The sequence below is a fragment of the Brassica napus genome, chromosome A5 (assembly GCF_020379485.1).
Source record: "Brassica napus cultivar Da-Ae chromosome A5, Da-Ae, whole genome shotgun sequence".
NCBI lineage: Eukaryota > Viridiplantae > Streptophyta > Magnoliopsida > Brassicales > Brassicaceae > Brassica > Brassica napus.
This window is the reverse complement of record NC_063438.1, coordinates 8,119,542-8,145,853: the sequence shown is the minus strand read 5'-3', so window position 1 is coordinate 8,145,853 and position 26,312 is coordinate 8,119,542. Positions and strand designations below refer to the sequence as shown.

Sequence of the window (26,312 nt, the reverse complement as noted above, 5' to 3'; positions counted from 1 at the left end):
TCCATCGTTTCATATTTTATTCTTTAAATATGTCTGATTGTAAAATTACAGAAGAACTATTTCCATCTTGGAAATTCTCCCAAGTGTTTAGTGAAGAAGCCTAGACAATATCTTCACCAACTGAAAATAGTGGGTTAAATAGCACCTTTTTTTTTTTTAGGTTCTTTTCATACGCTCCATATCCATAAGCCATATAAAAATATAATGATATTTTTTTTATCTGAATAATTCATTCAGAAAAGCCCAACGCTGTGTGTCCAAAGAACACACCACTTAGATTAATACCAAAAAAAACAATATATTGAATTGTTAAACAAAAATTAGCAAGAAACAAAAACACACTACACTATGGTATCATCTCCTCACAGAACAGACCATTCAGCCACCTTAGAGCACCTTGACTAACATAAGATTGAAGGCGCAACTCTTTGACAACACTCCGAGCGATATAGAAAGCACCTCTATTGCGCTCTAGTGGTTCAAAGCTGATATCCCAACCTATTTGATCTTTAACATATTCCAGCAATGCACCCAAATGCCCCAGGAACACCGAACACTGGCCATTCTTGAGACGTATTGGTGCTTTAATGATATCCAGAGATGTCAAACTAAATGTCACATTCTCCATCCTCATACTCCTCATGTTTTCAGGTGACCATTCCCAATTTTTTTTTTGGTAGAAACAAAGAGCTTACTTTGGAGTACGAACGGTTACTGTGACTTATGACTTGCCTAAGCTCATTATTCCGCACCAAAGTTTTATGGGTCACCCAATAGATGATTTATGAATCAATAATTTCAATTAATAAAAAAAAAGTAATAACAAGTCCTACAATAAAGATATGATTAAAACCAGATGATTAATTTTATTTACCATGTTTAAGTCAACAGCATTTAAACTTTATTCTATTTTTCATTTTACATTAAAATTATTAAATTAATCTACAAAAAAAATTATCCCACAAAATTTAATATAGTTAATATATTAAATTTGGATTCTATTACTGTTATTCCAAATTATTACCATCCAAAGCAAAGAAATAATTTTCAATAAACTGATTTCAGATTTATTTATTCAAATAATTCTATCATAGATTGTTTTAAGGAAAAATCATGACAATCATTCTATCCCACCAAATCACCTATTAACTCCGTAAAACTTGATCATGAGAACAATCGCCTTAAAATGAATCTTTGCAGAACTTTAAAAGCTAACAATAAAGCAAGACCAAAATTACTTACTCTTCTCATCTTCCAGCTCAATCTATTTTTAAGGAACTTCTCAGCATATTGTGCTTCTATCTTCTCATGGCTTTTGTAGAAAGACTTCATCTCCATGTGTATTATCTCCATTACCTTCAAGTACCATGTTACAAAGGTTAAAACGGTAGACATGTGAGAATATCACATTAGCTTCTAATGAAAAATAATGAAGAACTGGATGAATTAGTCATTTTCCCAAAACTTGATATGTGAAATCTATTTTCTAACAAGATAGAAACACATGAATAACAAAACTAGTAAATCAAAAAGGAAAAACCTTTTAAAAAAATCAGCAGTAATCATGAATCGTGAATAGCAATAAGTCAACGAAAAACAGATTTAACAATCGAAACAAATCATTTGCACAATAACACCACAACTCATAAAATGACTAATACACAACTGAAAATTCGTAATTAAATAAAGATTGAACACTAGGTGTACGTTGATGTTATTTTATGTATATGAACAATAAGAATTGTGGTGACACTTACATATTAATTTGTAGAACTATGTATAGTTGTTTTAATTAAGTTTATAAAAAATACATGAAAGTTACTACTCCTCTCAACACCAAGAAAAATAATTTAATTCAACCCTATAATAGTTGTATGAAAAATTGAAAACATGAAAGATTATAGAAAATCAAGGTCAAATGCTACAAGATAACAATATTATTTAAAAGCAAGCTATCTTTGTATGCTTTATTGCTGTAAATATTTTCGGTTTCTTAGTTCCAAATTATAAAATCATTTAAAATAGTGACGATAAATGTCTGGAAAATATTTATAATACACAATTTTTACATAGCGCAGACCAAAAAAAACTAATGTGACTAAAAACTACCGATATCCTGAAAGTACATTTAAAGAAAGTTAGTAGGTTCTAGTTGATGTTTTAGTGACTCAAGAGTTGTGTTTGTCAATTGTGTTTAGTAAGTATATAGCTTAAAAACCTGCTTCTCTTCATGAAGAAGAACAAACATAAATCTCACATCAAAAACACAAGCAAAAGTCCCAAAATCTATTTAGAAAATGATTATTAAAAAAACTCAAAAAACTGAAGTGCTTTTGTTCGGATGGATAGCATTCGGGAGTGTTTATAATACAAGACAACTTAAAAACCCCATAATTCTCTTCATGAAGAAGAACAAGTGCTTAGGGTTTAGAGAGGAAGCTCTCCACTGTCTGCAATAACAACTTTGCTCTTAGGAGTTCCACTTTGCTTCCCCTCAGCTTCAATCTTGTAGACAACATCCATTCCTTGTACCACTTTCCCAAACACCACATGCCTTCCATCTAACCAGCTTGTTGTCACCGTCGTGATGAAAAACTGCGAACCGTTTGTGTCCTCTCCAGAGTTGGCCATCGAAAGCAAACCTATTTGTCCATTCACATTTTAAACCTTTCATGTCAGTTTATTATGACACACAACACTTGCTAAAATTGACTTGAGGCAAATAAATAACAATCACCTGGTCCGGTATGCTTGAGCTTGAAGTTCTCATCAGCAAACTTCTGACCGTAGATGGATTCTCCACCCATACCGTTCCCGTGTGTGAAGTCACCTCCCTGGATCATAAAACTAGGAATGATTCTATGGAACTTGCTCCCCTTGTAGTGTAGTGGCTTCCCGCTCTTCCCAACACCTTTCTCCCCTGTTATCCATAGAAATTTTTCACAACACGGCTCCAAGATCATGAACAACATGCAACTCATACATCGTGAAAAACACCTTTGTCCGACTTGTAATAAAGAATATAATGAGCAGTAGCTTACCAGTGCAAAGAGCTCTGAAATTTTCTGCAACAAGGGAAACACAAACTCATGGATTACTCTTTTGGATTTTTTTTTAAAAAAAAGGGTCTGGAGTCATAATTAATTAATTAATTATACCTGCAGTTTTGGGAACAGTCTTGCCGAAAAGGCCAATAACAACTCGACCTGCAGCGTAACAGTAATCAGAGAATCAAAACATCTAAAGAAATCAAGATCTGAGGAAACAAAAAGAAGTAAACATTAAAGATCATACCAGCTTCTTTGCCGTCAATTTCCACATTTAAGTAAACTTTGTGAGTGATCTCCTTCAAATCTTCCTTTGCCTGATAATAAACACACCACATCACAAATCGTTCATAGATTAGCTTCAACTAGCGCAACACACAATATGGATTAGTAGCTTAGTAGTTACAAATCTGATGAAAGCATAGTTGTGGATCTGGATCATAGTGGTTTAGATTCAATGTCACGAAACGTTGACTAGATCCAGTATCGGGAGGATAGAACTAGTTACCTGGATTAAAGCCAGAGAAGCGGAAAGGAGTAGCGTGAGGAAGAGAATAGAGGTTGATCTCGCCATCCTCGTGATCGCTTTCTTCTCAATCGAAACAGAGAGTGTGAGAAGAGAAGGGAAGAACGCTTATGCTTCTGTTTGATGGGCCATGTTGATAAGATGCTAAAATACGCCCGACTTTTATTGGGCTTCGAATTGGGTTTACATTCCAAGAGCTCCAAGAAAGGCATGGGCTGCTTTTTGCTGAGGTGTGGTTACTTGACGTTCATCTTTTTTTTCTTTCTTTGAGATCAATACGTGTACATATCGTTTAAGTTTAGAAAGTTGCTTTCGAGGTCTTTCGGTAAAAAATGTTGGCACAGTACTAAAAATCACGTGAAATGAAAATAAAAGGAGGTAAATATGAAACGTAGATGAATACATTTTATCTCATTCGGAAATCAAAGCGTAGCCATATTTCTTCTTTATCAATCAGCTTTACCAATGAAAATCAATCCAATTCAGAATGCATTGTTGCAAATCTTATATATGTAGAGTTACTTAATGTTCATAGCCGTCTCCGTGTGTGTTGAACTTCACATGTAAGGAGATATGATCTGTTTTCAATTCTACTATATGCTACCGTGCAACCACCAAAAATTGTACTATCATGCTAACACTAAAAATTGATTAACCAGTAGTACAAGATGCATCTACATGACATCTAATCTATTAATTTAAGATCATATTTTTAACTACTATTAATAAATTATATTTTGGTTGATGCACTTCATTCCTTTCATTTTGGTTGTTTGACTGGGGATTTTCCTTCTTCTCAGACGCCTCTAACACAGCTTGTTGTATTTGAACTATGGTACTGAAACGATGGTTTTACCAAATCTTTTTCAAATTCACAAAACGTAATTGTTCGGTTTCTAATTTCTTAAAGTTATCGATTTTGACTCGTTACCAGAAAGACATCAAAAAGGTAGGTCACCAGAATTGACCAATTAACACAACATTGTCGTGGTGGTGTCACTAAGACGACAACACACCACTCAAAAGTTCCGCCTCTCTCTACTAAACATAATCATCCTTCGTCGTATTCCCATTTTTATTAAATCATTAATTGTGTCAAAACAACATGTTTTTGGAGTATTTACAAATTTCTGACAACTACATTTTTGATCCATAGCCTTTCATCCGCAATCGTTGGAGCCTTCCCACTCAAGTACACATAAAAAGGAGTCACTACATTACTTAAAAAGTAATCTTATTATAAAAGATAAAACATCTCTGCGTTATCTTTTGACATTTGAAAAGTAGTTGTAATCCTTTATAAAGACAATTAGTTTTTTCATTTCTTTTTATTCTAAAAGCTCCAAACTCAACTCATATATTTTTGAGAACTATAAACAACAATTAAATTTTTTATACCAAAAATAAATCGAACTTCATGTTTTTTTAGATGCTTATATTTTCAGTTTTACATGACCGAGGGCACTCACAGTGATCATCTGTCACCACATTTTCTTACCAAAAAAAGTAATTAAAAATTAAAAGTGAGAGAAAATGTAAAAAAAAATTAGAATCGATTGACGATTGCACATTAAGTTTTAACCACATTAAGTTTGCCAGTTTCCCTTTCTTAAATGGTTAAACTAGTTTTAACACAATAAATTTTAAATGTACAATTAAATTATTTTAAAATATTAATATAATAATATGAAGAGATCCAGTTTAACACACCGATCAGTAATGATGCTCTAATGGGTTCAACCAGGGAATCACCAACCCGACTTCACAATTCAATCCACGTTGGTGACAAATATTTTTCACTTTTTTTTCTCTAACAATATTTTCATTAAAACTTCAACTTTTAATTTACAACAAAAACACCAAAATTACTTAGAAAAATTAAGGATGCGGATAAACATCATATTCCTTGAAACTAAAACTCCACAGTAGGAGACTGAGGAAACAAAGAAAAATTACTTATAAACTTAGTTACATGTCACACTCACTTCCTTAAGAAATCAAGGTGATGCTAGCTGAAGACAATAAAAACCAAAGAAGGACATGGCCAAACAGAAATTAAAAACGTGGAATAGAACCTCAAATTTGTTTAATCCTCGTCTCAGAAAATATTTTTTGCAAAGCCACAATAATAGTTCGGGTGACCAATAATTTCTGAAAGAACTATTACAGTTCAAACTTTGGAAGCACCAAAAAACCACCACGACAGACCCACATCACAAAAACGCTATTGACAGCCGCAACTAGAGGAACCATTGATTGTGGATAAATCAACGGCAAAAAAGAAGAAATTGAAAAAAATGATATCACATCTGTTTCAAAAGAGACATTCCACTAATGAGAAAAGCGGAGCTGAAGAAGTTACATCCAAACACCAGCTTTGGCAAAAGCCACCGAGCAATACAGAAACAAGAGCGGTCACCAGGACAAGGAGCAAGACAACCACCGCACAAAGAGACCAATTCCTAAAGTCAAAACTCAAACAGGGGAAGCAATATATGAAAACTCCAAATGCAAAATCACTTCTCAACACGCAACATGCATCAAGTTCGAACAACTACAAAAGGAAATTCTAAATAAAACATTATCGATTGTCAAAGCGAAGGAGAGCCAGAGCGCCGTTTCAAATACACGATCTAAAACAACGAAGCCATTGCTTAGTCTTACAAAACCAAACAAAATAGAATGCCGGTGACGAAATAGATTAGAAGTAATAAAAGACCATAGTTTCAGTGCTACCGAAACCGGCATAAGAAGCTGAAACTGGATTTAGATATTTAGAGAGATGGGGAGAAAATATTTTTGAGAGAGGAAGATGGACTCCAATTTGTTCACTCTACCTTGTAGTAAAAGTTCAATATTTACATTAAGGTCTTCACGGTAGAGACATATAGTTTGGAACCTTGAATTTTATTTTGTATTGAGTGGAGCTATAAATTTATTATTTTGAAATGAATGAACGTTCTGAATTATCTAATAGATGGTACATACGATATAATAAATGAATAAACAAAAATTAATATCAATACTCCAAAGATAACAAAAAAACTGTCTAAACACAATCCTATGTCTTACCTTAAACATGCTGTTAAAAATCTAAACATTAAAATCATTTTTGCTGTTGAAATTTATTTATTTGATAATAAAAGTGACAGTAGCATAACTTCTAGCCAGGTCTAAAGAGATGCAAACATCAATAAATATGTCATATATGTGGTGACAAAACAATCGGTTATGAAGAAGTTTAATGAGCTAAAATATTTATGGAGGTGTACTACTAAAACTTAAAGAGGTTGATCCTCAGAAATAATATCTTCGATAGATTCTACTTTTAAGAAGAAAGAAAAACACATTTGCGTATCCAAAAAGATGGAATATAGTGAGATTTATTCATGGGATAATTTACAAAATACCCTATTTAAGATTTGAAATTTGAAAAATACATTGTCTTTATTTTTTTTTGAAAACTACACTTTCATTAATGTGAATTTACCTTTTTACCCCATTTTGATATTTCAATAATTAATATATAAATTTGAAATTATAATTATTTATGTTTAGGATAAATATGTGTTTAAGATAAATATATTTTTAAGATAATTATCATGAAGTTTATATAGATTTTAATTTATTTTGTTAACTTTATATAAACACAAGTCAAGTCTCATTCTATACAAATTTCATTATTTCTTGAAGCAGAGACCAAGTTAATTCTTCTAATATGATATTCACATATGTGTTTATTTTGTTTTACTTTGAATATGAACACTAATTATCATTCATCGCTTTGGCTTGTTATTCTTCTTTTTAATGTGACATGAAAAACATGAACTCAGATCCAAGTAAATTTGCATGTAATCATCACTACCCTAGTTACTTACTTATCAAGTTATCTGTTTGGGGGAAAACTCTTATGGATAGAGAAAGCAGAGGATGAATATTAGAGATGATTGACGATGATAATATTGGAGATGGGTTCGAGAGAGGGAGAGAATCTCATAGTTTCCATCCACATCAATCATTTTCTCAGGAATGAAGACAAGAACCCCGAAGCTAAACCAAAAGTTTCGAAGGATGAACAAAGGGATGATGATGACTAAAACTATTGGTTTTACCAAAAAAAAGGGTAGAAATAGCGAACATACATAGTAAATGTTTATATATATATATATATTTATATAGATGGATACGCTTCTTGTATAGTTCATCAAGTTTTTGATCAACTGCATCGTGTACTGCAAGAAAGCTCTAACCAGCGCTGAATCTAATGAAAACGAAAAAAGCAGACATGTTTTTTTTCTTATGCTTGGTTTCACATTCTTAGTTTCACAAACAAACATAGTGGAAGAATAAAAGAGAAGCAGACCTAGACACTGAAATCTGATTCATGAATCAACAAACCACTTGAGATGAGAAAAAAAATCTGTAAAACTAGAAAGAAAGGAAAAAAGATCAGAAATGGAGAGGAAAAGAGAAGGAGACGAGAAGACGAGACGCATCTTGCATTCTTTTATTTTTTTTCAAAATAATAATAATAAATTTAAGATATATTAAAAAGATATGAAAAAGATATTGTGTAGTATATTAAAAGATATTCTCTAACGATTTTTTTTGTAATTTTTTGAAAATTGTTTAATAAGAATTGAGAAATATTAAGATTGGGCAATTTGGTAAATTTATATATAAATAAGTGTATTTTTCAAAAAGCTTAAACAAGGGTGCATTTTTCAAATTATATTCTTATTGAAGTGCATTTATCCAAATTTTCCCTTTATTCATTTCATTTTGTATTTAATATTTTTAATTCAGTAGAAAGTAGAGAAGTATTACTACTACAAATAATTGTCTAAAAACAAAATAAATTGCCTTTAAGAAAAAATATAAAAGAGAAAAGTAAGGGTCAAATCGAATAGCTTTTTATTGGAATCGACTCCTGGGGAACACATTTTGTAATTGGTAATGTATAGAGTTTTGAACTTTTGAGTCTCGTTCACATTTCTTACTCTCTGCTTACGTATATATCTTCCATCCATTATGTGCTATATCTCGCCGTTTACATGTGTGCTTAGTATTTGGAGGGATTTGATTAAGGGCCCTTATTATTTTTTATTATTATTTTTGTGTTTAGAAACTGAGCTAAGGGCTTTTGTATAAGTAGTTGATTATTGGTGGGACAATTGGTGTTTTGAAACCGTAAGAACAAACTAGAAGTTCGTTTGAAACTGAAAATGAATTGAAACACTAACTACATCGATTGAAACCGAAAACGAAAACGAATTGAAACCGAAAACGAGTAATGAGTTTTCGAGCAAACTAAATCGATTGAAACCAAAAACGAATTGAAACCCTAACTACAAACCAAAAGATCTCCAATTGAAAACGATTTGAAAACGAATTGAAAACCAGAAACTTTTTCGAAGAAGACACAGCGAAACATTTAGAAAACAAGTGTACTTTCACTGGAAATGGTTAGTGTGGTTCATTAAAAATACACAGATTTCAAACTAAAAATACACATTCAAATATTTCAAACTCAAATCATCTATACGAATCCTTTATCAAATCATCTATACGAATATAAAATCATCTATACGAAACCCTTATCAAATCATCTATACGAATATCAAATCATCTATACGAATACCTTGGTACGATTGGGTCAATTCTCATACGATTGGGGATGCTTGGGAAACGAAGCGAACCAACGATTTAGGTCTTTGTCATCAGAGATTTCAGAGTCGGATGTGGATTGCGCTTTCGGTTTCGGAAACAAGTCTTCGCCACCAGATATCGATTAAGAGATCACGTAGAAAGCTTCCTCCTCTGCTAAATCGCCTTCGCCGTCGCCTTTTGGAGTCGGATAGAAAAGAGATACGAAGAAAGAAAATGAAAAAGACGATCTGTCTTCGAAATCATCTCCCCCTCCGGTGCTGCCACGTACCCACGAGGGACGATACCGAGAAGCCCTTAATCAAGGCCCGTTCGTCTCGTTCTTTGCCATTTTTAATTTTTTTTAAACCCAAAATGGGTTAAGGGTAGGGCCCAAGGGCCGACGATAACGATGCCCTTATCGTAATGTTTGAGTTTACACTAATTACAAGTTCGATACCCCTACTTGTTTTGTTTGGTAACTGTGAGATATATTATTATCATCTAAGAAAAACACATTTCCTAACTCTTGGTGTTAGGACTATAATAGCCAATAAAAGACCCACTAAATGGTGGATTAGGTCGTTAAAGTAAGAACGCTAACCTTATCTCTTTGGATTCTTAGTTATAAACCACCAGCATACGACATATATGAATTTCCATCACCAGAGAAGGTCCCTCCTTCAAACATCACTTACTTTATGATAATCCACTCGCCGTAGACATTGGAGAACTTTCGAAAAATACATTTTCCCTTCTCAAAAGTTTTTTTTTTGATTAAACATGAGGAGTGTCCAAACCGAAGCCCGATTAATCATACTCATGTGGACAGGTACAACAATGACATGTAAGCCCGGGTGTTTTGCGTGAGAGTTAAAAATCCATGCCGCCTGATTACAAGTGAAACTAGCAACTTCGCATAAGAAAAAAAATCAATCTGTTACCTGGACCAATATAACAACTTTTCTTCCAATGAAAACCAGTATACCACCACAACATAGTTTCTCAAAAAAACTTTTAAGATTGACAGATTGTATTATGTATATATATAGGTAGGGGTGGGCGTTCGGGTACCCGTTCGGGTTCGGATCGGGTATTTCGGATTTTCGGGTATTTCGGTATAGAGGTCTAGAACCCGTTCGGGTATTTCTGTACTTCGGGTCGGGTTCGGGTATTTTTAGTTCGGATTCGGTTATTTCGGATCGGGTTCGGATATTTAGATTTTGAAAAAAAATATTAAAATTTTCATTTCTCAAGTTTATTGTATTTAAAAATATAACTTTTAGTTAACTAATTTTTTATTTTTAATAGATTGAATGGTTAATAGATTTGGACATAACATTTTAAAACTAAAAAGGCACTAATTTAGTTATTTTTTTTTTAATTTTGGATATAACTTTTTGTTAATTTTTGAAATAAAAAACTTGACATGCATTTTAAGTGAGTAGCAAATCATTTTTTTCGGAATTGTATGTATATCATATGAACTTAAATTATGTGTAGTATCAATATAAATATTTTATATAAAATGAGAGATATAAACTAGAAAGATAAGGTTAATTATACATATGTTCGGTTATCTTCGGATATCCATTCGGGTTCGGGTATTATCCGTTCGGGTTCGGGTATCCAATCTCCCCTTATTCAATACCCGTTCGGGTATTTTGCTACTTCGGTTCGGATTTCGGTTCGGTTTTTTCGGATCGGGTTCGGGTGCCACTTCGGATATCGGGTAAAGTGCCCACCCCTATATATAGGTATTTCTGAGTTGAGTACTGCACCTCATCCTGTCGAGAATTGAGAAGCTCTTTCTAGACGTGTGTTTCTATTTTCTCAATGACCTAAATTTTTAACCTCTGTTTATCCAGTATTCTACCAGAATCAAAACCCATATGATCTTCTACAAAGAGACCAAATTATTACATATCTGATTTAGATCACCAAAAAACATACAGGGCAAACGTTCATTTTTTTTCCAGACAAAGTTTAATGAGATATTCTAGCTTGGTTTCTAAATTTGAAAGAACTAATATATAAAAAAAATTTAAGTCCTCAAATTATCATACAAAATTTTAAAATTATAATTCAGTTTAAAATATGCGTGATTTCTTAAATCTCAGATTGAATTTAAAAAAAAAATTTCCTACTCTACATGTCTACCATTAGTACTTACTTGCGTAAACTTTTAGCCTTTGGCCCTGTTCGTTTCGTGAATTGGACGCGGCATCCAGACGCAGACGCGGACCGATGTTCGTTTGGTGCAAAATAAGAGGTTAAGTTGGACGCAGCATCCAGATATATTTTCACAACTCATCCGGATTTTTCGGAAATTCTGGATGAGACTTTTAAACGCTTCCAGAAACAGTAAACTCATCCAAAAGTAGTAAAAGTCGATAATACCCTTAATTTATCCTAAGAATTACAAATTTTGCCTTTAATTTCTAAACCTAAAAAATTGTTTTGTCGCCGTCGAAAATCAAATCTGATTCTTCTCTGCAACTTCTCTTCAACCATGAATCCTCTCTTGATGCCAGAACCCTAAATCTACCTCCTCTCTCTCGCAGTCTCTCTCTCTCTCTCTCTCTCTCTCTCTCTCTCTCTCTCTCTCTCTCTCTCTCTCTCTCTCTCTCTCTCTCTCTCTCCATCTGCAATGTGAGGATTCGAGCTCTGTATCCATCACACAAACCCATCTCAAGCTATCTTTTGATCTCTGACACTAACCCATCTCCGAGTTCTCTCGGTCTCTCAATCTCCGACCTCGAGCTCTCTCTCTCTTTGAGGTAATTATCTCATCCTTTTGAAAACTTCGGATCAATTCGTTAAGACTTGAAAGTTTCAAATTTTGTCTTGTTTATGCTTAGGTTTGTGTAAAGCCGAGCTCTCTCTCAAGATCTCTCTCTCTCTCTCTCTCTCTCTCTCTCTCTCTCTCTCTCTCTCTCTCTCTCTCTCTCTCTCTCTCTCTCTCTCTCTCGCTCTCTCTCCCGAGTTCTCTCTCTCGAGCTATCTCTCTCGAGCTCTCTCTTCTCCGAGGTAACTATCTCTGATACCACATTGATTTGAGTCTTATGGGTTTTTGGGTTGATGAAGTGATGATAGCATTGGGTTTTTGATGCTTAGGTTTGTGTAAAGCTGTTGCTCCTCTCAAGTCACTCTCTCGAGACCCTCTCAAGCTCACTCTCTCACGGTATGACGTTATGTGTATATTTGTGATGCATTTGTTTTATTCTCATCAGTGAGTTTGTGATTAATTAGCTGAATTACATCACCAATACGTCCTTTCTTGTATATTTGAGCATTTGAGCTCTCTTACCAAGTGGTTTTAAGTCACAAAACATGTACTGTCATTTGCCAGCTTCAAAAGGTCTGTTATTTTTTTTCTTGCAGGTCGCAGGCTCTCTCAAGTTCAAACCCTCTCCATGCTCAGGCTCTCTCAAGTTCAAACCCTCTCAAGCTCAGACTCTCTTTAGTAAGGTAACAATCTTTAGTAAGGTTGCTTAGAGCTAATGAATGTGTTGTGTCGTTTGTATATTCATTATTACATTCAGACAAGAAAACAAAATAAGACAGAACAGATCTTTTAGTAAGGTAACAATCTTTTAGTATGGTCTTCTTGTTTCATTGTGTTCTGAGGGAAGAAAATGATTACTTTCCCACCTTCATTTAACCGTAGCTCTTAATACAAGGAAGCTCTTGTTTTATTAGTATGGTCTTCTTGTTTTTGTTGCTGTGTCTTTGTAGAGTATGGTCTTCTTGTTTCATTGTTTGCGCTTAAGAGTCTTAAAGTCTTGTATTAACTCGTTTTTATTTTTGTTTCAGTGACTATCTGTTCAAGTTTGAATGGCATCTGTCCCTGGAAGTGATGTAAGTCATTCTCAACACTCTATTTTGGTGTTTCTGTGTTGCATTTAGTCTTGACTTAGATGGTCTTTACGCACTGAATTTAGTTTAGTCTTGACTTAGATATGGTCTTAATGCATTGAATTTAGTTTAGTCTTGACTTAGATGGTCCTCTTGTGTTGTTCATAGACTGTATTGTGGAGTGATGAACAAACACGGTTTGTGCTTCAACTAAGAATTGAAGAAGAACTGAAAGGCAATGTGAAAAATAAGGTTCTCCATGAGACTGCGAGAAAGACAATTGCAGACAAGTTTTATGATACATATGGGGTGAGGCATCCATGGATAAAGTTTAGGAACAAGTTCAACTCTTGCAAGAAGCAATATGGAGCTATGAAGAGGTTGACTCACAATATGGCCCTGTTCGTTTCGTAAACTGGATGAGAATTCCAGACGCGGCATCCGCGCACAGTAACTGGATGCAACAATCAGATGTTGTTCGTTCGCGATTCTGGAAATTTTGGATCATGCGTCTGGAAATTATATCTGGCTATAGTATAGGCCGTCAATTTAGTTTTAAAACTGAATTTACTAACTTGTAGTACTTACTACTCCCTCTGTTTCTGAAAAACAGATTTTCTAGAGTATTCACGCATATTAAAAATATAATAAATATTTACAATTAAATTTATTATTTATGTTATTATATATTTTCTAATAAATATCAACTGATAGTATTTAACCAATTCAAATATTTTCAATTAATATGTTTCTTAAAAATATACAGTTTTTAAGCATTAACTAATAAAAGTACTTTAATTTTAAAAAATTTATTATTTTGAAACAAAAATAAATCTAAAAAATTTTATTAAGCCGATGTTCCGGTGATCGATGTTTGTTTGTCCTTAACTGGTGTGATAATATCAAAAACTATTTCACTGGTAATAATTATTGCTCGTTGAGTAAATCTCCTTTTCCAAAAGGGGAAAGACAAAAGGAGGCCTTTGCAATGGAGAATATAAAAAGTAGAACACAAAGGAAGTTTTATTTTCTTCTTCATTATTATTAATAAAAGACTTTTGCAATGACAACGACACAAAAGTAGCATATAAATGGTGGTGGTGGAATTTATAAAGGGGGTTGGGGCCTAATCACTTACTCCTGTTTTTATTCTTTACCATATCACATCCATCTAATCTCTTAAAAGTAAAATTATATCACTGTCTACCACTGAATATATTCTTAATTATAATTTAAGTTGACCTGTCTAATTAATCATTCTTATTATCTTTTTAAAATGCATAATAATTCAAAATCCTTTACATAAAGTATCAATTTTCTATTCAAATCAATCAAGTTCAGAACTTTTTTGAAGCAAACATTTTTTAACCATGATCATCATGTTTTGTTTTCTCTTTAAAAAAAAAACTAATCGATTAGTACAACATCTATTGATCTTGACTGATCCCTTTATTTGACGTGAGAATTGTAATGATTCTGAAATATTATAATGGCTTTTGTGCTTCCCTGTATAACTCAATATGATCTTATGGTTAATGCTTTGTCGATTCATTTTTAGATGAGTGTTGATGCTTTATATATTTTTCTTAGTTTATTACCTGATTTTAGTTGGTTAGCATGAATTAAGTCATTTTAATTATTTTCTCAAATATTTAAGAATAGTGGTATAACAAAACTAAAAGAAAGCTTGCAAAAAAGGAATAAAACTTGCATCTAGATTCAAGATACTTAAACCGAAGGACCAAAACTTATATTGAGTTGGTGTGGAAGTGTAATGTGTATAATACGGATACAAAGTTGGAAAAATAACGAAAAGAAGAAGAAGATATGCATGGATACTTATATTTAGATATTTTTATCAGCTGAATGAACAGATTCTTAAAGATAAGAATAAAAGAAGAGGATATTAAAAAAATTAGAGAGAAAATTATGAAAGAGAATAATTGTGAAAAACTGTTGGGATTGTCAAATCTAAAATTAATTGAAATTTGAAAGAGTATAAGCCAATAGAAGTAAAAGGAGATCTTTCACTTGGGCCATAGAGAATCTATGCTCACTATACATGTGCCTTTGCTCCTTCAATATACACGAGGATTGGGGGCAACAACAAAAATACAAAAATATGATTATAAATTGAAAAGAAAAAAAACATAAATATTACATATTAGTGGGACCTATTCACAATAGACCAGTTAAACAGCGACTCTTCTTTCTTACATATCTAAGCGTAAGCCTGAGGTCTGAAACCAAAGCAACAGAAGTAAACAAAACATAAAAATAAATAAAAATACTTCTTTTTCAAAAAAAGCGACTACTCAGTTTGATATCTTTGTCGTAAAATCCATTTCGAGAAATTTCACGCGCGATTTGTTTATACATTTCTCAGCATTCTCCTTATTCTTTTACGATCTTTGTTTGTTGGTTGGTGTAGTTTGAAATTGATCAAAGCGGGCGACGATGCCGACACCGGTTACCACTGCGAGGCAATGTTTAACGGAAGAAACAGCACGCGCACTAGACGACGCGGTAGCCGTCGCGCGTAGGAGAAGCCACGCGCAAACGACGTCTCTCCACGCCATCTCCGGTCTCTTAACCATGCCTTCTTCGATTCTCCGCGAAGTTTGCATTTCACGCGCCGCTCACAGCACGCCGTACTCTTCCCGCCTCCAGTTCCGCGCGCTCGAGCTCTGCGTCGGCGTATCTCTCGACAGACTCCCTTCCTCGAAACCTTCTCCGACGACGACGACGACGACGGAGAACGAGGCGGAGGAAGAGCCGCCGGTGTCTAACTCCCTCATGGCGGCGATCAAACGCTCTCAGGCGACTCAGAGAAGGCACCCGGAGACTTACCATCTCCATCAGCTCCACGGTGGGGTTACTCAAACGACGTCGGTTTTGAAGGTTGAGCTTAAGTACTTCATATTGTCGATACTCGATGACCCGATCGTGAGCCGGGTGTTCGGCGAAGCCGGGTTTCGGAGCACGGACATAAAGCTCGACGTGCTTCATCCTCCGGTGACGCGGTTCCCGCGTTCTCGCTGTCCTCCACTGTTTCTATGTAACGTAACCGAATCTGGCTCTGGTCGGGCGAGATTCGGGTATAGCGGTGACTTCGACGAGAACTGTCGGAGAATCGGGGAAGTGTTGGGTCGGAAAGACAAGAAGAATCCTCTTCTTGTCGGAACTTGCGGCGGTAAAGCGCTCAAAACGTTTAGTGACTCGATCAACAGAGGAAAGGTAGGGTTTCTGCCTCTGGAGATTAGTGGGTTAAGCGTCGTTAGTGTAGCGAAAGAGATCGGTGAGATGAAACTCGATGAGTTGGGGAGAATCGTGGAGCAAAGCTGCTCGAAATCTAAAACGGGGACGGTTTTGAATCTAGGAGAGCTCAAGGTCTTAACCAGTGATGCTCTCGTGTCGAGGCTCTCGGAGCTGTTGAAGCTTCATTGTGAGAAGCTCTGGTTCGTCGGGAGTGTGTCGAGCAACGAGATGTATTTGAAACTGATCGAGAGGTTCCCCACGATTGACAAAGACTGGAATATTCATCTTCTTCCTATTACATCTTCGAATCAAGGAGTTTATCCCAAGTCAAGGTAATGTCTTTTATAGTGGCTTTATTTTCGTTTTATTTTGTTTTTTTTCGAAACTAGAAATCTCTAATACTGTGTTTGAAAAATTCTCCGATTTAATTTCGTTTGGTTAGATTCATATATTTCTATATAATTATAGTCAATTCAGTAAAAAGTTTGGATAATTAAGATTTTTTTATTTATCGGATGATTTGAATTTTCCGGATAAATGTTTTTGCTTTTAGCAGTGTTTAAAATATGTAGTTAAGCTATAATAATGCATTTTACAAGAAACTGATGTTTAGATGGGTGTCTACACCGATTTTTTAACCGAATTTTCGGGATGAATGTTTTTGTTTTTAGCAATGTTTAAAATAGTTAAGCTATAATTATGCATTTTACAAGAAACTAATGTTTAGACGGGCGTGTAGACCAATTTTTTAACGAACGGACTGAATTTAAAAAAAAATCGCTTTAGAGAAATAGCTTTATACATGATTTGCCGCATAGGCGCTTTCTGAGCCCAACTTTTATAACACTGGTATTTAGTGTTGGGAAAGTCTAAAATATTTTTGATTGAAACGTGACGTTTTGTGGTTTCATCTACAGTTTGATGGGATCATTTGTTCCATTTGGAGGCTTCTTCTCATCAACATCAGATTTCAGAGTACCGTTTAGTAACTCAATGAACCAGTCTCGTCTTCCTCGGTGTCATCTCTGTAACGAGAAGTGTGAGCAAGAAGTCACAGCCTTAGGTAAGTCCGGTGATCAGTGTTCAGAGAAGTTGCCTTGTTGGTTACGTAATGTGGAATCTGAACAAGACAAAGGGATTCTCAGACAGGTGCTGCTTTTATGAACCAACTTCTTCTCTGAATTCGAATCTCTCAGTTACTATCTTGAGAGTGTTTAGTTCTCATTCAGTGCAGGCTAAAGATGATCCAAACACACTAGCTTCTGTGCAGAAGAAATGGGACGACATTTGTCAACGAATCCATCAAACTCCGGCGTTTCCTAAACTCAGCTTCCAGCCTGTTAGACCACAGTTCCCACTTCAGCTTGTTTCAACCCTTCAAGCTGAGAATCCGCCACACCAACCCGGTTTATCTGTAAAAATCTCGAAGCCAAAACATATAGAAGATCACACAACTCGCACAACAACGAACTCGCCTTTGAGCTGTGTTACAACAGATCTAGGGCTAGGAACAATCTACCAGGAGTCAAGCACACCGGTATCACTTAACCGGAGAGGCTTTGAGCTGAGCAAAGAGAAACCATTGTCACGGTACTGCAAAGACTTCAAGTCTCTCAGAGAATTACTCTCTCGGAAAGTAGGGTTTCAGAACGAAGCTGTGAACGCCGTTAGCGAGATCATCTGCGGATACAGAGATGATAGAAGCCAGCTAGCTTCAGCCACAAGTAATGTCTGGCTCGCTCTTCTTGGACCAGATCAAGTCGGGAAGAAGAAAGTAGCAACAACTCTCGCTGAAGCCTTCTTCGGCGGGCGAGAAAACTGCGTTTGCGTGGATTTCAAGGCACAGGACCGGCTCGACGATAGATTCAGAGGGAAAACAGTTGTTGACTACATCGCCGGAGAAGTGTCCAAGCGTGTGGAGTCTGTTGTTTTCATCGAGAACGTGGACAAAGCTGAGTTTCCTGATCAGGTAAGACTGTCTGATGCTGTGAGAACTGGTAAGCTCCGTGACTCGCACGGAAGAGAGATCGGTATGAAGAATGTTATAGTTTTAGCTACTACTTCGAATATTCTTGATGAGCGTGTCGAATACTCCGAGGGAAGAGTTCTCACCCCTAAAAAATGTAAACTCCAGATAAAACTCGCCGACAATGCTAACAAGAACGGTCTGAATAAGCGAAGACAGGAGTTAGGAACAGAGGGTACAGAGCTTCGAGCTGTAAAGTCTCAACGTTCGTTTCTCGATCTGAATCTTCCAGTGGATGAGACAGAAGCAAACGCAGATGAAGAAGCGCATGCAATGTCCGAGAACAGTAAAGCTTGGCTTGAGGATTTTTTCGAGCAAGTTGACGGGAAAGTGACGTTCAAAACGATCGACTTTGATGGGTTAGCGAAGAACATACAAAGGAGCATCTTGTCGCATTTTCGTCGGTCGTTTGGACATGAAACACGTCTAGAGATCGAAAGCGATGCGATCCTTCAGATTCTAGCTGCCTTGAGATGGTCACCAGATGAAGAGAAAACGGTTGATCAGTGGATGCAAACCGTTCTTTCTTCAAGCTTCGCTGAAGCGAGACAAAAGTATAATTCCAATTTTTCTTTCGCTGTGAAACTTGTCGCCTCTCAAGATTCTACCGCTGAAGAGGAAACGGCGGGAATACAGTTACCGGCGAGAGTTGAAGTGATCTAATCATTTCGGTTTTTATTTTATCATATATATATATAGTGTGTGATGATAGTTATATGTAGATCTCCTGAGAGTTTTTGTCATCGGCTTGGTTTGAGTTTGAGCTTTGTCAACTAAATGTATATATATAAAAGACAGTTTAATCTCTTCTTAGGCCATCCACGTTCACTTCCTCTCGCGTCGACACGTGTCACTGACGACGAGGTGCTGCGTTTCATTAAACTGAACATGTTATCTTCTGGGCCTCGCTCGATCTTTCTGTGATGGGCCTTTACACTCACAGCCCGAACGATGTCACGACGTCTCCAACCCTAAGACACATTACTCTCGCGTAACCCTTTTCTGCGCCGGCGACGCGTGACGTCTTCGATTCCTTCCTCTTCGATGAAACGGCCGGAGTTATGTCGTCGTCTTTATTCCAATTGCATTCAATCCCTCGCTCATTCAATCCCTCCCTCAGACTCTTCGATGCGCCATTTGAACCCGAGCAGATCTGTATAAATATGTAAGTATCTATAGATCTCCAGCGCATCATCTCTTTCTTTCTCTTGAGACTTTCTGATTCCTGTTGCTATGTCTATTTCGAGAGTCTTCTTCTCTGACCTGAAGTCCGGCAAATGCTCCTCCGTCGTCGAGGCCCGGCTTCTACGGTTCTGGGAGGCGAGGAACGTCAAACGCGGTGGCGAGCTGATGTGGGTCGATATGCTACTTATGGACGTGAATGTAAGTTTGATTCTTCCTGGTCTCCTTAGATCTGTTTACGTTATTTTCTGACTTCTAAATTTTATCTGTTTCAGTCGACTTTGATCCAAGCTACTATCAACGCGAATCGGCTTCCAAGGTTCCGAGATAGGCTCGCCGCCGGGACGATGTACTCTGTTTCTGGCTTTGACGTGGCTCGCTGTGCTCAGAACTTCAAGCTTGTGGACTCTTCTTTGATGATCCGGTTTAACGATTCCACCGAGTTTGACGTGTTATCTGATCCGGTCTCGCCAATACCGGCAGAGGGATTCCGGTTCCGTAACCAGACCGAGTTGGTTGGTTTAGCCAATACAAACACTCAGCTTCCAGGTACAGATGTGATCGTATCGTACATATGTATATTTATCTGTATGGGTTTTGTGCTTTATGTATTAAGTCACTGAGCTCTCTGATCTCAATATTGAACCTGTAGATATTATTGGTGAAATCGTGGCGGTGAAGAGCACCGTGTCTGACCCTCCGGAGGATAAGAACCGTGTCATGGTCACCGTCAAATTAGAAAAGTAATTTATTTGTTTCTTTAACAACTTTCATATTTGCTTAATCATTTTAGCTGCACTAACGTTTGTTATATATGTGCAGTGATGTGTCTGTCACTCTTAGTCTGTTTGACGCTCAAGCCGTTTTATTCCACCAGAAGCTTGGAGGCATGCGTGATGATCCTAAAGTGATTGTTGCCACAAGCATAAACCCGAAGATGGTTGGAGGTACTTCGTTGCTTATTTAAAGATGTGGCATAAATTAATATGTGTAATTCCTTTTTCAGAAATTTTTACTATTTTGTGTAGGTCGTTTATTCCTCAACGCAACGTCAGGAACACATGTTTATTATGATAAGGAGACACATGCAGGAGAGTCTTTATTTTACCGGTAAGTTTGGTCTGTTCTGAGTATGTAATCAGACGTTGAGAGTTTGTGATGTTAATTTCGTGAACTTTTGTTCAGATTGGTGGCTAGAGACACTGGTCTTCCGTCTGCCGCACCTCTCTTGAAGTCTTATGCGAAGGTTGAGACTGTGACAATTGCAGAGCTTAACCATTTTATCACTACGGATTCGCCACAGGTAATGAGTTATGTATATGCAATTAGCTCATTCGTGTGTTTATATATAAAGATTGTTTTTTGACTGCACGCAATGTTGATGTTTAAGCAGCAGGAAATAGATTTCTTATGCACTGCGAGAGTTTCTCGGGTTGAATCGGACAAAGGGTGGTGCTATGTTGCGTGTTCTAAGTGCAGCAAGAAATTGCAACGCACTGTCACTTCTTTCGAATGTGCACGCTGTAATAACCCTCATGCGGTCGGATCTTTACGGTATGTATCGATTTGTTATAATATGATAGTTGGTCGCCTTCTTTATCCCTTGCGTCACACTGATTCCATTTCGGTTTATTTGTTCTCTTTTAGTTATCGCGTTGAGATGGTTGTAACTGATGATACTGCTGAAGGGACATTTGTTTGCTTTGATGGTGTTATGACGAAGTTGCATAATCTCCGGGCAAGTGAGGCGGTCCAGTTACTGGTAATATATAGTTTGATTACTTATGTGGTTATTATATAATGTTGTTGATACTCTCGATGCTTCCATTTAATGACAAGGCTGAAGAAGGAGTGAACCCTGAGGATTCCGTGATGCCTCCGTTCGTTGCAGGAATGGAACGCAAGACCTACACTTTCCAAGTCCGTGTCACGCCCTACAACTTCACCGTCAACCACCAGACGTTCACCGTGTCGCGTATCATCAATGAGGTTGAGCGTGCACCAGCTCCAGAATTTGTCGATGATGTAAGTGCAATACTTATTATGATATTTCGCCATTAGCATATGCAGCGTATAACAATTTGAATGTAACAGGAAGGTGATGACAATGATGATGATGATGCGCCAGACGGGCCTAACAACCGTGTGGAGTCTGGTTCCGGCAAGGGCAATTGTGAGACATCAAAGAGAGCTGGAAAGGAGCCAGTCGGTAATGTGCGTAAGAGGGCGCGTATTGCTTAAGATGGATCTTCGATAATCATCTCTCGATATTCTGCAGCTTAATAATGTTTCTGCATTCTACTTTATTGTCATCTTTTTTCTATCTATGTTATGGATTTTCTACATTCCAGTTGTTTTTTTTTTCAAACTCTCTACTTTATGGTTGTTATGAATGCTTTTTATATTGAGTTGACATAAGTTTAAAAAAAGAACAAGTTGATGCTTTATTTGATTCCGATGAGTTAATAAATGTTAGTGATTATTTTATTAAAAGAGTTAGTGTTTATTTTAATTGTGTACGTAAGTGGACGTCCATAATCATATTATGGACTACAAAAACTTTGGGTACGTTAGTATGAGTGTATGTATACAGTCCACGGTCTAATATAATTATGTATATGAGTGTGAAAATATTTAATGTTCTTTAAATTGTGTGCATAAACTGACGTCCATAATCATATTATGTATTACAAAACTTTGGTTACGTGCATGAGTGTACGTCTGTCGTCCACAAGCTAATATACTTATTATTAAAACTTCACTTAAATCGATCAAAGTTATTTTGAAGACAAGGTATTTAGCAAATACAGCCAGGATGGAGCCCGAAGCAGAATGTCACCAGCATGATATGGACAGCGCATGCGAAGATTGTTATTATTTTAATTTATTGACTACATACGCACAAAGAAACCGTAAACAAACCCGCCAAATTTATTGAAACATTATTTAAATTAAACTTTTGCATCAAGCTTAATAACAAATAATAAGATTTCTCCAATTTATACATTATTCTTCCGTACAAAATTCACATGTGTATATATGCATCATGAAAAAAAAACAAAAGGCCTCGAATAATAAAAGGATGCTTTGGGGGTTTGGGTCGTACTCACCTAAATCAATTTATAAGTTAGTCTAATGGAGGATAGCTAAAACTAAACTTTTGAAATAATAGCGAAGATTACTCTCATAGTAATATATGATACTAAAATTGAACTCATAACCAGTATATTATAACTTAAAAGTTCTCATTTGTGTTGTTTGTATATGATATCATCTATATCATAATTATAAATTATTCATAAATAAATATAAATCATATGAAATTGTTTTATTCAAACTTCCCGCCCGAAGGGCGGGCCCGGCCCTAGTGTATATTATTATAAGCTTATAGCTGAGCTAAACTGTGGTATATAGCTTTTAATGGAGGGCCAAATTGCCACATGTTTTGGTTTTAGTTGGTTTTTACCATAGTTGCTATTGTTCTTTCTATCATTTTACGGTTTTCTGTATATTTTGTGTAACGTTATTAGTTATCATATGAGTATCAGTTTCATATTAGGATTCTGCATTTTTCGGTGTGCTTAATTTGTATATGAAGACCCATTCTGTTACTCTCTTTCAATTAATTAACAAGTAATTAAGGATTTTATTAAAAACGCAACTAATATGATATCACTAAGTCCATTCCAAAATTGTTTATTACAACGTTTCTACACGAAATGAATTTTTCCTTTTTAATAGTTCGAAGTTGAGTCTTGACCCTTTTTATATTTCTAATGAAATGTGGATTATGAAGAAATTTTGTTTAGATGGCGCACTGAGCTTTACATGGATGTTGACAGCATTACGAGATTATGAATTTGAATTTTCTATAGTGAATGGTTCACAATGTCATTCCTTTGAAATTTTACTGTTATACAGTATATAAGTGTTTTGCATTTGCATAACCACCGTTCCATGTTTCCTGTTTTGCAAAATAAATAACGTTTTATAGGAGGTACATAGCCAATTTGGGTCTAGACTCTTTATTTTCTCCTTACTAAACAAACAGACGATTTGAAAGAGGTGATGGCCAATTTGAGTCGATGCCTTGCTCCCTGTTTCATGATAGTTTGTCGTTAGACGTTTTGTATGCTTCTGTGGGAGCAGTAACGTTTTGTATCATCGGCCTAGTGAAGAAATGTCATTGTCGTCACTCACGTTTTGTATGCTAGTGTATTATCAGTATACAAACTTTTGTATCATTGTCGTCATATTCTTCATTCTCAATTTTTTCACTGTTTTTTGTTTTTTGTTTTTCTTGTTCTCTTTTCAATGTTTTTTGTTTTGTTTTGTGTATATCATGCTTAATGATCTAAGTATGTTTGACAGCTTGTAACACACCTTGGTGTTTATCCGAGGTGATGTTTTGTTCACAAGCAAACTCACTGACGAGGAGGCGAAATGGATCATGGAGACGGCTCAGTCGTTTTACTTGAACGACACTCAGTACAAGCTCCTCGAAAGATAATAAAAACTGAAACGATTTTTGTGTTCTTGAGACACGCTTGTATTAGAATTGTTTTTGTATGGTAATAAAAACTACATCACCAAATGGTTGAGAATACTTCTCTTTTGTATGATTTATATAGTAAAAACTATATGTATACTGATAAGAACTGAAGTGTATATTGATGAAGAACCTTCCATTAACACTTCTCTTCATTCTTGAATCCTTCCTCTCTTTTAATGTGTTTTTTCTTTCTCCAATCCTATCTTAACTAAATTCCTTCACTAAAATTTAATACTTAAATAGTCATTAACTAATCTAATGTGTATTTAGGGATAATCATGCTCTTAGAGCAGAAATTTTTAGAGTGGAGTTCTTATATTCCGCTAAAAATCCACCATAAAAACTCTCAATAATCATATTCTTAGACCACCCGCAACGGAGTAACATCACCAATCCTTAGGGCTTAATCTTAGGTAAATACACATATAATAATAATATTTTGCTTAATAAAACTAAGGACTGGAACATATATAACTAAGGAATTTTAGGACTTGATCCTTATGGTACGTGGCTACTTGTGAATGGATGGGAAGGTTTTTGTGTTTCCTAGTGGGGAAAAAAAAGTCGTCATACTCGAGTCTCGACCGATGCAGAGAAAAAAATTGATTCTCGAGTCTGGCCTAAAATCTAGCTGAGGCATCTTATGAAAGAAAAAACACAAACTGAAACCGAAGAGCAACAGATTAGAGAGCACTTGTAGCGGCGCGCATCCGTTTCCGGCAAAGGGTTTAGATTCAATTGTCTGATTTATCATTCTTCTGAAATAAAAACGAAACCTTGTCACTCTACTAGATCTTGATTCTGGTAAAGTTTCGATCTTTATTGTACTTTAGGACTCTGCGTACCAATAATTTGAGTATGTTCTAGCTGTTACAGGTTTTCAGTTTTGGGTTTATGTTTAACTCTTTGTCTGATACAATCATTCTTGATCTTGATACAACCACTCCTGGTTTTGTTTTTGGTGTGTATATGAATGAAATGGACCAGATACCTTGTTCAAATTCGATCACTGTTTGTGAAAGTTCGAGTGGATCTGTCCCTGAGGCTGTGATTGTAGTCTCTGGCCTCAAGGGTGAGACCAGTGACTCTCTCTCTCAAACCATGTATTGATGGAAGATCAAAAAGAGAATGATTCAAGAATGGGGAAAGATGGTGTCACGAGAGTGATGCTTCAGAAAAAGCAAAGGAGAAGGAGTTTCACATGATTGATCTGAGTGGTGGAGGAGAAGAAAGTGATAATGGACAAAGAATCTGCAGGATTTGTCATTTTGGTTCTGATCAAACGCCAGATAGAGTTTCTGGCAAGTTTGTAAGTGTAGACTTGATTTAGATTGGTTGCAAATGCAAAAATGAGCTTGGCCTTGCTCATTTTCATTGCGCTGAAGCTTGGTTTAAGCTAAGAGGAAACAGGTACTCTATTCAGTTCATTAGCTTAGTAACCATATGGATTGTGTAAAACCTCTGTTTCTCTTTTTTGTAGTGTATGTGAAATCTGCGGTTCTTCAGCACTGAATGTTCCAGTAAGGTTGACGGAGGAGGAGTGTAGTGAAATAAAGGACACTACAACGGGTGAAGGAAGAAGACGTGGAAGTGGACAATCTTGCTGCATCTTCATGGTTTTTCTGCTTACTATCATTCTCCTTCATTGGTTCTTCAAGAAGATGAGTGGTTACTACCAAAACACATAAAATTAATTTGTTAGTTAATAAGCATATATGTTTGTAACTTGTACATCCTATTCTGACTCTAAGACTATATGGAAACAGAAGAAGATAGAATATAATACAAGATAGAATATAATACAAGTTTTTTAGATCAAACTCTGATTAAAAATTTAATAGATCGCCAAGTTCTTTAGAACAAAACCATTTTCTGAAATATGTTTTATAGCTTCAGACCTGAAGACTCTAAATTAGATAACACCATTGTACGTACCTTTTGGATTAGGATCTTTAACTATTTAAAAAAATATATCCTACTATATAAAAGGGACTAAATTCAAGGTTTTTGAGAGTATCTACCTCAGCCAAAATATTTTCATCCAAAAAAAATTAAAAATAAATGTCACTAAGAAGATAATTAACTAACATACGACTTTTGATATTTCTAGAAATTTCAAATTTGTAACTACTAATTTATTAATAGAATCATATATCTATATTAAATTATGTTCTATTTTTAATCGTTAGACTTCAAGGATAAATAAATTATTAATCT

The 26,312-nt window shown here is 35.7% G+C and overlaps 3 protein-coding genes and 1 pseudogene across 4 annotated transcripts; 3 read left to right on the top strand and 1 right to left on the bottom strand.

Moving 5' to 3' along the window:
* Positions 1–2,206: 2,206 nt before the first annotated feature.
* Positions 2,207–3,714, bottom strand: LOC106434116 (peptidyl-prolyl cis-trans isomerase CYP19-4). The gene is made up of 6 exons (XM_013874948.3): positions 3,556–3,714; positions 3,295–3,364; positions 3,159–3,206; positions 3,042–3,065; positions 2,738–2,920; positions 2,207–2,642 (listed from the first exon to the last, which is right to left on the bottom strand). Exons 1-6 carry the CDS (start codon positions 3,619–3,621, stop codon positions 2,428–2,430), a joined length of 606 nt encoding a protein of 201 aa, XP_013730402.2. The 5' UTR covers positions 3,622–3,714; the 3' UTR covers positions 2,207–2,427.
* An 11,599-nt stretch (positions 3,715–15,313) lies between these two features.
* Positions 15,314–22,997, top strand: LOC106434109 (protein SMAX1-LIKE 7-like). Of its 2 annotated transcripts, XR_007339729.1 has the most exons (4): positions 15,314–16,667; positions 17,253–17,484; positions 17,570–19,144; positions 22,917–22,997. XR_007339729.1 is itself a non-coding variant. In XM_013874940.3 (3 exons), the coding sequence occupies exons 1-3, from the start codon at positions 15,535–15,537 to the stop codon at positions 19,022–19,024; spliced, it is 2,820 nt and encodes a 939-aa protein (XP_013730394.2). In that variant the 5' UTR covers positions 15,314–15,534; the 3' UTR covers positions 19,025–19,170. The 2 variants fall into 2 exon arrangements, 1 of the variants encoding a protein (XP_013730394.2); XM_013874940.3 differs by lacking the exon at positions 22,917–22,997 and having other exon boundaries at positions 17,570–19,170.
* On the top strand, positions 19,394–22,997 carry LOC106434110. The gene is made up of 10 exons (XM_022719345.2): positions 19,394–19,744; positions 19,819–20,092; positions 20,196–20,286; positions 20,366–20,490; positions 20,572–20,653; positions 20,729–20,846; positions 20,937–21,097; positions 21,191–21,305; positions 21,383–21,568; positions 21,638–22,997. The coding sequence occupies exons 1-10, from the start codon at positions 19,595–19,597 to the stop codon at positions 21,782–21,784; spliced, it is 1,449 nt and encodes a 482-aa protein (XP_022575066.2). The 5' UTR covers positions 19,394–19,594; the 3' UTR covers positions 21,785–22,997.
* Positions 22,998–23,192: 195 nt separating this feature from the next.
* On the top strand, positions 23,193–25,845 carry LOC125609428 (annotated as a pseudogene).
* The last annotated feature ends 467 nt before the right edge of the window (positions 25,846–26,312 follow it).